At 49.0% G+C, this 14,583-nt stretch overlaps 1 protein-coding gene across 4 annotated transcripts in view; it reads left to right on the top strand.

Annotated features, from left to right (window-relative positions):
• SLC39A11 (solute carrier family 39 member 11) overlaps window positions 1-14,583 on the top strand; it is a 331,048-nt gene that overhangs the window by 191,390 nt on the left and 125,075 nt on the right. For all 4 annotated transcript variants that reach the window (XM_027626247.1, XM_027626245.1, XM_027626246.1 and 1 more), the window contains exon 6: window positions 1,720-1,890. In XM_027626247.1, the coding sequence (XP_027482048.1) occupies window positions 1,720-1,890 (171 nt within the window). The remainder of the gene's footprint in view (window positions 1-1,719; window positions 1,891-14,583) is intronic.

Raw genomic sequence — 14,583 nt, 5'->3', positions numbered from 1 at the left:
CTTGCTTTACACCAAAGAAGTAAGGAGAGGCGCCGCCAGAGGCCCACGGTCATGGCCAAAAGGGTCCTTATGGTTGCCCGTTGTCTCTTAATTTGACTTTGGGACACATTTTCTGCAACTTTCAGCTTAGAGATGAGATTTCCTTTGCTTATGGAAAATTTACAGAGAAGGGAAGCAGAACCACTACAAAGAGTCCCTCCTACCCTTCAAGTTGATGACCACTGACCTCAGCGAGCGATGGCCCCCAGCACAGCCGAGTATCCTTCAAGCTTCTGCTGTTTCCTGAAGCCAGAGAAGCCACACTGTTTACTGTCCAAACCAGGACGCTTTGAGCGTGAAAGGGGACACTCCTACTCCCCCCGGGATGCATAAGCGAGCCCATCCTGGGAGGTATGGTCACCCTGCTCATGATGAGGAGCCTACAAACACGTTTGGGTGTCCTGTCCATGACCTCTGAGTTATGACTTGCAGGTCCTTGTGTTCACTCATGGTAGAGAGACTCTCCTTTGCATTCCTGCACCCACATGTCTGCGATTTGCTCAAGACTCTGCTCCTTCGGGATGCCGCTCCCACAGATGCATCCCATGCTGCGCACCACCACAGTCTGGGCGCTCTGCCGCAGACCCGGGCCATTTCCCTCTGTTAGGAATGCACACATCTGACCCAGGAGACCATGGGTAGTTGGCATCACCTCTTGGCCTATGAAATGACACCCTTCAAATATATCCCCCAAGGGGAAGGTTTGAAAGGAAGGTTAGCTGGTTAGCTCATGAAATCCAGTGGCCGGGTACCATAGTCAGCCCATGAGCACCAGAACGTCCTGCAGCACTCAGGCTGCCATTTGTCTATCTGTCTGTCTGTGTGTGTGTCCCTCTGGCCGGCTGGCCTGCTGCATCATTTCCCGTCTCTGCGTACCTGTGTGCATCTGCTTCCTTCTGTCATCTGTCAAATTGCTTCCTTGTTCCCATCCTGCGTGGGATGTCAGGCTGCCCGTACATGACCTTTTGGATTGAGAATCCGCACTTGAATCACAGGGCCTGTCCCAACTCCAGTCCCCTTCCCCAGTCCCCTGGGAGGGAATCTGATTGGCTGGGCCTGGCATGTGGATGGGTTCCCATAAGGCAGCGTGACCAGGAGAGCAGGGTCACCTATGGTGTCATGCCAGAGGGAGAGAGAGAACACGTGACAGCCAGTACGGTCCACACCTGCGCACTTAGCAGCAAAGCCCTTGCCTGGAGCCTCTCATTTAATCCTCGCATACCCCTGTGGGATAGGTGCCATTATTATCCCATTCTGTGACTCAGAAATCTAGGGCACAGAGAGTGTTAACAGCTCGTTTAATGCCATACCGCTCATAAGTGGACGAGTCAGCAGTGAGCCCGGCAGCCTGGCTCCCGAATCTGAGCTCCTAATCACCGCTCAATATTGTTTCTCCCTAATAAGCATTGCTAGGGCACCCCCAGTTTCATCTTTTTTATCCCTTCCCGGCCCTGTACATTGGGCACTGAGCGTCTACTCAGTGAGTATTTGCCGAACGAGTGAGCGAGTAAGCGAAGGGAGGGAGGGAGGAAGAAAGAAACAGAAGAACACGGGGTCCATTAGGAAGTTAGGGAGGAGACCCTTTCCCAGGGTGGAAAACATCCCCCTGCTGCTGCTTACCCAAGCCAGTGTGCACATTTTCAAAGTACTGTCTCTCCCTGTCCCTCTGTCTTTGCTCAGACAAGAGCGAGAACGGCGAGGCCTATCAGAGGAAGAAGGCGGTGGCCACGGGCCTTGCCGAGGGCCCTGCCGCCCCAGTGCCTCCTCGAGGGAACCCGGCGCAGCCTGGAAGCAGCAGCTGGAGGAGGATCACCCTGCTCATCTTGGCCATCACCATCCACAACATTCCAGGTGAGGTCCTGCCGCAACATGGTCCGGCTACCGGCCCAAAGGGAAAGTTGCGGTCAGCTCAGCTGTCTGGCCGGAAGAGGGGCGCCGACAGTCGTGATGTGGGTCCTTTTGTTGAGGGGCACGGGGACAGAATGCAAATCTTCCTTGACTTTATTTTTAACTTGCATTATCACTATGGGGTGCAGCTTGTATAAGCGCGGGATGTCTCTGGTTCTGCGTAACGCCCTTTTAAAATACTGAGTTCTGTACACTTCAGCACTGGTGGTCACCTTACCTGCTTCCTTCCTGTGGGACACCGGTCTGAAATGCCCTTGCCAGCTCTATCCTTTTTAGCATGCTGCAGTAATTTGCTTTGCGTCTCTGGATTTGTTTTAATTGAACAAAATGTGTTGGCGTTCTATTTCAAAAATAATATTATGCTTCATTTAGAGTGACAAGAAAACACAGATATGCATAAAAAAGAATAAAGATATTCTTAAAAAAATAAATTGAGGGAACCTGAGGAACTCCTTGGGTCACGTCTTGGAATTCCAGCTCAGCCGCTTACTTGCTCGTGTATCTGGACAAGGTACCCGAGCTCCCTGAGCCTTGGTTTTCTCGTCTGTGAAACGGGCACAGAGCTACTACTGAGAGAAGCGGGACATCATTTGCAAAATGAATTACACTTATTCCGATCCTTAAATGAGATGCTGTAGCGCGCGTGCGCACACACATACACAGATTTTGGTGCAGAACTTGGGCCACGTGAGCGCTTGGAAAACGGTAACAGTAATTAGCATTAATAATAATCCTGTTCTCCCTTCCGGCTGTGACTTCCTCGGGCTTGAGTTCTTCAGCGTTCTGATCCATCATTGCTTGTGCTGGAACTCAAGTTCTAGGAATAACCTCACTGAGGGAGTGTCCCCGGGTGATACAGATACCATCTGAGCCCTTTGCACCGTTCATAATGCCAAACCCATCACCCCATTATGGGGCAGTGACTAGGGGCACGTTCTTCTCTTCGAAGCTCTTGTAGATGTTGCTCCATGACCCTCTGGCTTCAATATGGCAGGGGGTCTGAGGCCATGGCCAAAGGGGGAACTTATTCCCCTCTGGGTAACTCAGTGTCCTTCTGCTTGTACAATGAGTACTTTTTTTTTTTTTTTTTGGTCATTTTTTAAGAATGAAAATTTTGATATGTTATATATTCCAGTACATACTAAACCTGTCTAGGACACTGTGTTTCCAATTGCTTTTTTAAAAAGATTTTGTCCATTTAGTTATTTTAGAGAGAGAGTGTGCGTGAGCAGGGGGAGGGGCAGATGGAGAGGGACAAGCAGACTCTGCGCTGAGCACAGAGCCTGATGTGGGGCTCGATCCCAGGACCCCAAGATCATGACCTGAGCCAGCTGCACAACCAACTGAGCCACCCAGGCCCTCCGTTTCCAACCAATAAAGCTCAGGTCTTCCCCTAGATGAGAAGCACAGTCCTTATTATTCGTATCCTGGTCTTATGAATTTCTGTCATGCGATTGTATAGACTGGTTTGCCCCCCAGTTTTTCTTCAGCATGTTTCTCTCATTTCCCTGTTGGCTCTCTCCCTTTGGGTCATGAACAGACTCTCTGGTTTTTCTAAAGCTTTCTATTCAGTATTCCTTGAGACAGAGTCTTATGGGGGACCCCAACGCACAAAGCTAACCACAGCAGGTTTGTGCTGGTGGAAGGGTCTGGCCGCATTCACCCCCAGACTCTTAGCAAGCTCACTGGAAGACCTAGGGCTTGGCAGAGGACAGCTTGAAAAACCTCCACAGTCGCCTTCAACCTGTTAAATCCTACTCAGTAGAGAGAAAAGGTACTTACCTGTCTTTTCAGTCATAATAGTAGCGATCTTTCTGGCCCTCAAGGTTTCTCTAACTAGTTGAAAATGAATAAAGAAAAGAAAAATGAATAAAGATCTGTCCATTGGGTTTACAGTCACATAAGATAACTATACTGGCTTGAGGTACCCTGTTGTGATTCTCTGTCTCCCTGAAGAATACAAAAGTTCTAAAATCCAGATTTCATAGCACGGGGCTTTGAGAAGCCAGGAATAAACTTTCCTCTGATGAAGCCCTTCCTATCTCCCACCTGCCTCTGCCCTTCCGTGTTCCCATGGACTCAACTGGGACTGTGTCCTCGCTCATTTTGACAGAAGGTTAGGGAGAGTCAGAGTTCACATCTTTAAATGTTTATTGACTTCAGCGAGAGCTTGGATTAAGGCCAGAAACAAAAGCGCGTTAGCAGGAAGGTGCATGGGGTGACACCAACATTTGATGATCCACAATCAGCACGAATTCAAAGGTTGCTTCTTCCCTGACAATAGACCTTCTTCTGGATCCTTGGCATTCCCAAGTTCATGTTCAACCTGTGTCCCTATTATGGTGAATGTGGAAGTGTCTTTTGAAATGAGGGTTGAGTGGCTCGTAGGAACCTCAGCTGATTTGGCTTCATCAGAAGCCCAGTGTAATGGTCCATGACCTGGGGAGCATCTAGCTTGCTGGATCGAGAAGTTTGAGGGTAAATTTCTTCCCCAGTCTTGCCTTTTATTAATTGCATTTTAGTAATGAATTCTAGGTACTTGAGTTATATCAGTCATAAAACAGACCAAGATCCCTAGCCTCCCGTAACTAACATTATAGCAGGGGGATAGACAATGAACATAATAGTAGTAAGTGGATTATATGTTATGTTTGAAGGCGGTTGGGGCTATAAAGAATGGACAAGTCCAGCAGGGCTGACGAGATGCTAAGGTGTTACAGAAAGGAGGTGCAATTTTAAATAGAGTGGTCAGGGTGGGTCTCACTGAGACCTTGCATTTGAGTCAGACATGTGGCTCTCTGGGGCAGAGTGAATGTTCCAGGCAGAGGTAGCGTCCAGTGCAAGGGCCCTGAGGCAGAGGCCCATCTGGACCCCTGAGGAGTAGCCAGGAGTCCAGCATGGAGTAGGAGTAGGGTCAGTGGGAGGAACAGGCACAAAGTGAGGACAGAGAGGTCAGCCCTGCCCCAGGTGGAACTCACAGGCATTGTAAGGATTTTCCTTTTTACTCTAGGAGATGGGCCACCCCAGGGTTTTGAGCAGAGAGGCATATGATTTGAATTGTGCTTCCCAAGCTTCTCTCTAGGCACTGAATTCAGACTGGACACAGGAGGGGCGAGGGCGGCTGCGGGGAGACCGGGCAGAGGCCACAGTAGGAATGCGAGCTGCAAACAGAGGTGGCTGAGACTAAGACGGGTGTGCCAGAGGCACTGACAAGGGCCCCCATCTTCGCGTCCGCTCAGGGTAGAGCCGTGGGGTTTGCTGATGCAGCAGACGAGGAGTGTGGACAAAGACGGGAGCCAGGAAGGACCCCGATGTTTCAGCGCTGACCGGCTGCAAGCATGGGAGTCGCCACCAGCTGAGATGGGGAAAACCCCACGGGGGCAGGTTTTAGAAGGGCACTTCAACACCTCGGCTTTGGATGGCGAGGTTTGGCTGTCAGCAGACATTCGAGTGGAGACACCGATCAGGTAGTTGCACGTACAAATTGGGAGACAGGAGCAGAGTCTGGGCGGCAGAGAGAAGTTCGGACCGGCTGTGAATCGATGGCATGTAGGTGTCGTTGCAAGCCCTGGCACCGACGACATCACCAGGGTCTAACTGCAAGTAGACGAGTCCCCCCCGGGGCCCATCCCCGGAGCCTCGGGCTGCTAACTCCTGTCCAGCTTCCTGCCCTTTGATGGAAACCATACTGAGAGCTTCTCTGTTGCCAACTGACCTTTGAAAAGGTCTCTTTTTTAACGCTATCCTTTATACTTTATTAAAAATTTAACTAGAGCTTTGACATTCCCCGAGACTCTGGGCTTGAAGATAGACTTTTCACAATGACTAAAAGGATAATTGATTTTTTTTTGAAGTTTTTTTGTCTTTGCTGGCTCAGTTTTATATGTCCTGGGGATGACATTTTGTTAATTTTTTTTTTTTTTTTTTTTAATGTGGAAGTAAAAAGGAGAAGCTTGTTAGCGAGTGTCCTATCCTCTGGAGGTTTCTGGCATGTGAGGACACACATATAGGCACACACACACACACACACACACACACACACACCCGGGGCAATGGGTTAACATTTAATACACACGTGCAAGGACGGATATGTTCTTCGACTCCTGTGGCTCACCGTCGTCCTTGAGAACCTGGGAAGAGCTGGGGATCCCCTCACACGCAGCTCACAGGCAGCTCTGGGTGTTCCTGGGCCTCACGAAGACAGTCCACAGCCCTGGAGCAGGGAAGAAATCTCCGCTTTCCAGAAACAAAGGCAAAGTCGTGCAAGCAGCTTGAATGTTTTAGGAGGAAACCGTCATGGCTGATGTAGACCATCAGACGCAAGCCCCTCCGGCTCGTGTGGGAGACACAGAATCTCCGCAGGTGGAGATGCTGTTCCCCCGCATGCCACATCACTTCTCTGGCTTGGCCTGTGTGCATCGGCGCGTTGGGGCGCTCGAGTCCTTTGGAACATGGTATCCTGAGGAAAGGACGTGTTTTCTGCGAAAGCAACTCTGTGGCCTTTGGGGCATTGTCTCTTAAAGTGATTTCCGTGCAATATCATTCAGGCTCAAGGGCTCTGAGCCTTCCAGAGGTTCCCGGGCCTTCGGAAAACAAGCTCCCTCTCTGTGTCTGAGTGGAATTAAAAATCAGCTAGCAATCCAGTTGCTACTAATCTCTTTTCATGAGTGGCTTATGGTCTCGACAGTGCACTATAGCATTGCTTTGTATGCTGGAAAGTTAAATTGAGAGCTTAAAGGGATCTTCCAGAGGTTATCTCCTTCAACACTACTCCATTTGGTGATTCAGGGCATGTGTGTGCATGTGTGTGTGTGCACGCACGCACGTGTTAAATTACGGCTGTAATTCCTTTCAGCCCTGGCACTGGATGAGTCTGTGAAAAATAATACAGACAGTACAATATTCTTTTCATGTATTTTACAGTGTTAATCATCCCTTCCTTTGTGACGCCGTGCTGATCCTGCGTCTGCGTCTGTCGTGATCTTATCAGGCTGAATGGTGTCTCGCCTCCCCTAGTTGGTGGAGCTGCTTGCAGGAAGCTCCATGCCGGCTGCCTTTTAGGAGCTCACATATTACATGTTGGAGCTCAGGATCTATTCGAGCATGCGGAATGACCGGTGCACTTGGTACCTAGACTCCATCCTAGGAGGAGGGGGGTGTCGTTCGAGAGCCGGGGGTCCCAGTTCCCCTTTTCCTGTGGCCAACCAGACGGGCTAAGGGATGGCATTCAACTCCTGTGGGTCTCCAGGGCTTTCCTTTGCATTTGAAATTATTTATTAATCCATAGAGGAGGCGAGCTGAGTCCTGCGCTTTTTATTGTCCTCTCATTAGAATCAAGAGTCAAGTTCACTTTGCTGGTTGCTGCCGTGACCTAGAGTGAGCTAGGGTCATTGCCTGTGTCTCTAGAACAGCACAACAGTTGATTTTAATTATTTGGTTTGTCTTCATTGATGGTTCCCATTAGGCTACATTTCGTGGCTTTACATGAAATGCTTGAAATTTTAATCAGAAGGGCTTTTTTTTTTACCCCCCCCGAAGGAACAACACCCCACAAATTCACACACTAAAATATCAACAGTGGTTGGTTATTCCTGGGACTGTGGCTGATTGCTATTTTCTTCATGTTTTTGTGAGATTTAGCAACTTATCTATCATGAATGACTCATAGGATAAAAATGGTTTTGGGAAGGAGAACCTCCAACACCTAACCACCTCAACATCCCTAACCTCCAAAACACACACAAAAAAGGGTGTTACAAAAAAAGTAACAGTTATCCCTTTATGCCTGAGATAATCTTACTGAGGATGTTTTAATGACAGGTTGGGAACAAAATGGAGGATTTTATTAGCTTCCAGTGGCTGCTGTAGCCAACGGTCACAAACGTAATGGCTTAAAACAATCCAAACCTATTCCCTCCCTGTTCTGGGGGCCAGAAGTCTGACATTAGTTTTCCTGGGCTAAAGTCACAGAGCTGGGAGGGCCATGCTCCCTCTCGTGGGGACAGTCTGTTCTTGCCTCTTCCAGCTTCCAGAGGCTGCTGGCCCCCTGGCCTTGTGGCCGCACCTGACTCTAGTCTTGGCCTCCGTGGGCACATTGCTTTCTCTTCTGTGTCTATTCTGTTTCCCTCCTTTTTTTTTTTTTTTTTTTAAAGATTTATTTATTTGAGAGAGAGAATGAGTGCTTGAGCAAGGGTGCGGAAAGGGGCAGAGGGAGAGGGAGAAGGAGAGGAGCAGACTCCCCAGGACAGTCCTGTCTGCAAAGTCTCCTTTGTCAGGAAAGGCGGCATTCACACATCCCGGGGCTTGTTGGTGGCACGAGTCTGGGCATCCACTTTCCCCTTGTGTGATGTCCACGTGCTGCAAGGCCAGCTTTGGAGGTGCAGCGCTTAGAGTTTGCAGGGAGGAGCCAGGAGCTAGAGAGGACAGGCTTCTGACTCTTCATTTTCCTGGGACCAAGACCGGATAGAAAATTCTGTCATTAGACAGGAACCTTTCCAGTGAAATCACTGAAGCAACAGCCTCTCCGTCACATTGTTCTGCTTCCAGAAGACTGGAGGAGTGTTTTGCACAGCCAGAGACCCAGGCTCAGGTCACGAGTGCGGGGAGCACCACGCAAGGCCACAACTCATCGGTGGTAGCAAGAGCCACTGTTAATGCTGGAGGCTGCCACTCACCGGGGCCTTAAGTGCCCTGCGTATATGAGTTAGATATTTATACCCTGTTTTACATTTTAGAAACTGAGACCCAGGGAGGCTGAAGAGGAGGCTCGAGGTTGCATGAGCAGGCACAGAAAGAGCTTGACTCATGCTCTGTCCCTCCATTGCTTCCAGCCCACCCCTTGCTATGGTGAGCTATGCTTCTGTCCCTCCGGCAGACCACAGCGCTTTCCAGAGCCAGTTAGAGATGTTCAGGAAATGCTTCTCCTTTTTTTGAAGCTTGCCACGTTAAATGTTAACGTCTGCAGCACCACTCTGGAGTGTTGGTGCGATCATCACTCCAGATGCCGCGGCTCAGTTCAGCAGGGAGGTTTCAGCGGCGGGGGCAACGTGAACCTCTTCTGTGGGTGCCCTGCAGAGGCGTGTGCAACGAGCCCCCCGCAGCCCCCCACGAGGCCCCCCACGCACCGGCCGTCACCACCACCGCCAAGCAAGGACCGTCCAGGACCCGGGCAGATCGTGAGCCTTTTCACATGTCAAGGAGGGTGATGTGGGGAGAGGGAACAAGCCCAGGAGTTAGGATCAGAAAGGCCAAGGGCGGGGCACCTGGGTGGCTCAGTCGTTAAGCGTCTGCCTTCGGCTCAGGTCATGATCTCAGGGTCCTGGAATCAAGCCCTGCATCGGGCTCCCTGCTCGCCGGGAAGCCTGCTTCTCCCTCTCCCACTCCCCCTGCTTGTGTTCCCCCTCTCTCTGTGTCTTTCTGTGAAATAAAATAAATAAAATATTTAAAAAAAAAAAAAAAGAAAGACCAAGGGCGTGGATGCCGGAGCCACCCACTGCTTTCTGAGCTGAGGGACCTTAGGTAGGACTCCGGCAGATTCAGTGTTCTTGGCTGTAAAGTGGAGATAATACCCATCTTGCGGTCCAGCGTTAAATGAAACTAACAGTGCCAGCCACCAGCAGGGCTACTCACAGTGTCCCCTGCTGTGATGGGTTTATCATGGGGCTAGAACACGGTAGGGCCTGAGAGATGGTAACTCCCTCATACCTCCTCCTCTCCCCCGCCCCTTCTCCCCCCTACTTTGCCTTCACTTTGCTCTGATCCTGAAAGATGGTTTGGCGCCGGCCTTGGTGGTCTCCCAACGGAATGTCTCCAGCCACTTTAATTTCTGTCTCTAGCAGGTTACATTTGAAGAGGCTTCTCCTTTACCCCAGGAGTTGGGAAACACTGTAATATTCTCCTCTAATTATCTGTGTCTCAGTGGGAAGCCTGACATTGTAATTAGCTCAGGCTCCTGTCTGGGATGACATTTTGCTCAGCATATTGTGCCCCTGGGTGTGCGCTGTGGCAGAAGCTGGTAGCACGCTCCCCGATTACGCTGTTGGGTTCGAGCATGAGAACGGGCACGAACGCCCCCAGGGTGAAATCGTAGCTCTGGGATTCCTGCAGGATCCACCGCACCCCCACCCCCACCTCCATAAAGCAACGGGGCAACTTTCAGATGGGCCGGCGGCTCCTGCCACGGGCTACAGACCCATGCCTGTGCCCTACCCACTGGCCTCGGGGCTCGTGAGCTGTGTCCTCAAGCTGCGTGGGGACTGGGGTGGAAATCAAGGCTCATTTCCACGTCTATTAGATTATGTCATCCTCCTACCTATTATGTAAATGAAAGGAAAAAATAAAGGCAAGAGAATTTGAACATATTTTTGTATTAAGACTCAAAGTTTCCAGTAAATTCCGGTTGTCTTTCCCCTCTGGCCAGGCAGATTATCTGCTAGAATGTGGTTTTGCTAAGTCCTTCCGGACCTGCACTGCCCAGTGCAGTGGTAGCCAGCTAGGTAGCTAGCGGCACAGACCAGCAGAGGCTCTGGAGTCAGAAAGGCTTAGATCCCAGAGCCACCAAATGCTCTACTGTTTGTTGATCAGATTTGAACAAAATGCAAAATTTAGAGCCTCAGTCACATACCTAGCCACCTGTCACGTGCTGAGTAGCCAGCCGTGTGCAGCTAGTGGCTACCATATTGGATAGCACAGATACAGAACAATTCCATCACCACAGAAAGTTCTATCGGATGGCACTGCTCTAGATCCTTGGCAAAAAAATAATAAATGCAACTCCACAAATTATTTAGAGCCTACCCAAGCTTGCCTTGGGTTGAGTTCTATTTAGGAGAGGCATTCTGTTTGCCTAGACAGGTGTTCTTAGCCATGGGGTGTATCAAACATAGATTATGAATAAAATGCCTTAAATTTCAAAATTTGAATATAATTAATTTTTTCACTAAGTTAAGGGTAGTACAGAGTCACCACTGTGGTGCCATCATCTTGTTCCCATTGGTTCTGACCTGGCTTCTTGTCTCTCGAATGGGGGACAGCACGGGGTGGGGCATGGCTTGTGCAGGGACATCACAGCGGGCTTGTCACCATGTCTGATGTCAGGGGAAATGGAAAGAGCTACTCCAAGGATGAGTTTGTCGTCCTCTTATCTGAGTGACACACACCCATCCCCCAAGCAAGGCAGCATATTGGTTCTTGCCAGCTTAGCCCTCTCCCAGAACACCTTCTCTTGCCTCAAATCGGGTTTCAAAGGAAGGACATTAACTGTCATGTGAAAATCACCCCAGCATTTATTGTCATTTTTTTTTCTTTTTTCTTTTCCTTTTTTTTTTTTTTTTTTTTGCTGGGACAATGCCCAGTTCATCCCCCAGTGCTCCCAAACAGGATATTTATTGTAGGATGATGCACTCCCTGAGGAAGCTTTGCCCTCCTTACAAACACGACATTCATAATTGATTGTGTGTGACATTTCTTTTCTCCCTTGGCTGCCAAGAAGCCGCTGCGATGTGAATGAAGTGCATTCTCATGGTCTCATCATCTGAGTTCTTCCCTCCCTTTACAACCTATTGTACTGTACTTTAATCCATTTCAAAAGGAGGGACGTGATTCATTAATTGGCACACGCGATTTTATTCCTTTTCATCCCCCGTTTTCTTTGTGTCCTGGGCACAGATTTGATTTCTAATCCCGATACCCCAGCCTGAAAAATGCTTTCCTCTGGTTATAACGGAGACTGGGGACCCGGCGAGGGTGACAGAATCATTTGTTTATAATGTTCAGCCAAACAATCGACCGATACTCTCCGTGGGGGAAGCCGCTAGATCCCCCGCGGCCAGTAGAAATACGGGGCAAGCCACAGATCTTTGGTCAGCTGTCCAGTGGCCGTGTTTAAAAAAAAAATAAAAGTAAAAAGCAAGTGAAACTAATTTTTAAAATCTACCTTCTTGAACTGAAAATGGTTAAAATAGTATTCGACATAGAATCAATATAAAAAATTGAGATACTGTACATTCTTTTTTTTTCCCTCACACTAAGTCTTTGTAATCCAATGTATATTTTACACTCTGGCACATCTCAATTTGGATGCTAAATTTTTAATGGTTCAAGAGAAATGTAGTCCCACCGAAACAAAGCTGTGCGTAGTGAAGGAAAAAAAAATATTTTCTACTTCTTCAGTTTTTCAATTCAAACTTAAATTAATTAAAACGAAATAAGAGTCTCCCATTTTCTCCATCCCGCCAGCCAAATTCCAGGTGCTTCACAGCCACACATAGCTAGTGGCTGCCATGTCAGACGGTACAGATCTCAATGCTCCGAGAGATACAAAAAAAATAAATAAAAGGAATGAAAAACAGCTCCTTGCCTTGAAAGAGCTTCCAGTCTGACAGAGGAGATAAAGTTTATAGGTACACATATTATAATGCAGTGCAGAATGAATCCATCCTCACAGGAAGTCAAAACAAGGGGAAGACCCCGGACCAAGGGTGTAATTTCTTTCGGCTCTGTGCGTTTTAAGCAATAATATTTACTGCCCTTGGACTTGAGATTGAACCCAGGCCTTGGAGGACTGACAGGCTGCCAGTAATTCTACCCCCAGACACAGTTGAGGGGATGGGGGAGGCAGCAAGAATGTCGTGCTCAGCCGCCTGCCCGCGGGAAGGGTCAAGGCCACCTGCTTGATAGGCGTCCATTCTCTTATCTTTCTGCAAGTTAAGGAGGTAAGTAGGAGGTATCTGGAGCCACAAGCACTGACCCACCTGCAGGGGCCTGTGCAGATCAGTCTGCATCCGGAGTCTTGTTTTCCACCAGAACTTCATCCCTGCGGCTCTATTCAGCTGGGCAGCCCCACCCTAGGCCAAGGCTGCACGGCGAAATCCCTTCAGAACCTTTCCTCCCCCTGGAGAGGCCACACCTAGGACAGTGGCCACTGTAAACTGGCCCCTAGCTCAGAGACGTTGTTACGTGCAGAGTCTCACATGATCCGTGTTGGCTTTACCCCCAGAGCTTGACTTGTCTTGGCTTCCCCGTAAAGAGGATTGCAGCTTTTCTAAAACTTTGGTTTATGAAAACACCCTGAGCCTTTGCCTGCACGATGATCCTCGGGGGAACGTCTCACCTGCTGATGAGTCCCTGTCCCCCAAAGAGACAGCCTCATTTGTTCAGAAGCTATAGCAGAAAGAACAGGTTTAATCAGGTGATCATATTGGAGGTGCAGACTTTGTAATAGTCCCAGCTCATCCGTATTTATATATGATAATTTTAGGGCATATTAATTATGTATTTAATAAGTCCCTGTTTATTCTATTTTGTCTCCATTCCCTTGATAGCTGTTATGGTGTGGAGTTGAAAATAATTAAAATGTTACTTGTGTTCTGCAAATATCAATTAGCCGAGGATGAATTCTGAAGTCAAAATCCTGTTCTCTTTCCCTTTCTGTCATTAAGTACAGTGAGTGAAATGATACCTAAATGCACTTGTAGGTCCGTGCCACGTTCTTCGCTCAGTGGGAGGGTAATTACTCCCCTTTCTGGGTGGATGAGCTGCCTGAAACAGCTTCCGAGGCCTTGGGCACCTCTCTTCTTATTGGCCTGGAGACACACATTGGGGGGGGGGGTGGTGAGCTCAGTATGGGGCCGTGGGTGAGGACAGGAGGAGGGAGCCTGTTGTCCACAGAACACTCGAGGAGGTGGCAGTTGGCGAGTTCTGTGTGTAGGAAGCCCCCCGGGTGGGGGGAGGGCTGTGTTGGACCCAAGCTTCCTCCAACACCTGGATTTCCAAGCCATGTCAAACCACCCGTCCTACCATGGCTCAGCCCTTTGGAGAACAGCCAACCCCATGGCTTGTGTTTTTTGCATATTACCTGCCCAAAGGGTGGCACCACGGCCTCAGGCAGGGTCTCATCCTGGTCAGTCACAATTCTGCCTGCTCATGCAGTGGTTGGTAGCTTCTGGGAGTAGACGTTGGGCCCCATTTCCTTTTGTCTTGGATTTTGTGCCACATCTTGCTGTCCTGCCAATTGCCGCACATTAATAACTCTTCCCGCCCCTAATCTCTTTCTTCCCCTACTACTTCTTCTTTTTCCTAACCCCGGGAGTGGTCCCAAACTGTCAACCTTTGCAGCCCATCCCCACCATCAGGGGCTTAAGCCCCACCATCAGCTTTGTAGAGCACGGATCCCTCCACTTTAGCCAAGTAGCTATTGGAAATGGAACTCACATGAGTGCTCAAAAAGGAATTCATTGCCCCTTTTAGTCAGTAATTCCACTCAAGGGAAAATGCACAAGGAGAGAAGTCTCAAACAGATCTGTCTTGCTGATGCGCTACTGAAAAAATTTAATTAGAAAATAACTCAAAGCTCATGGAATTTGGAATGTGGAAACTGCCTTTGAATGATAGCACTTGAGACTAGCCAAATTCTCCCTTATGACCGGTAAACAAGAGCTAGGACTCAGATTCTCTAGTTTTTACCTTATTTTGAAAATAACCATGTGGTTGTGCTTTAGCAAGTTGTGATTTCCAGATCTGTGAGGGAGGATGAATCATTCTAGCCCCACCTTCCTGCCTCACAGGTGATATGAGGATAAACTCGGGTCTTGGACATGAGCCTGCCAGAGGAGTAAAGGGACCAGAGACACAGCAGTT

This window comes from Zalophus californianus, chromosome 16 (genome assembly GCF_009762305.2).
Source record: "Zalophus californianus isolate mZalCal1 chromosome 16, mZalCal1.pri.v2, whole genome shotgun sequence".
NCBI lineage: Eukaryota > Metazoa > Chordata > Mammalia > Carnivora > Otariidae > Zalophus > Zalophus californianus.
This window is presented reverse-complemented; position numbering and strand designations above follow the sequence as displayed.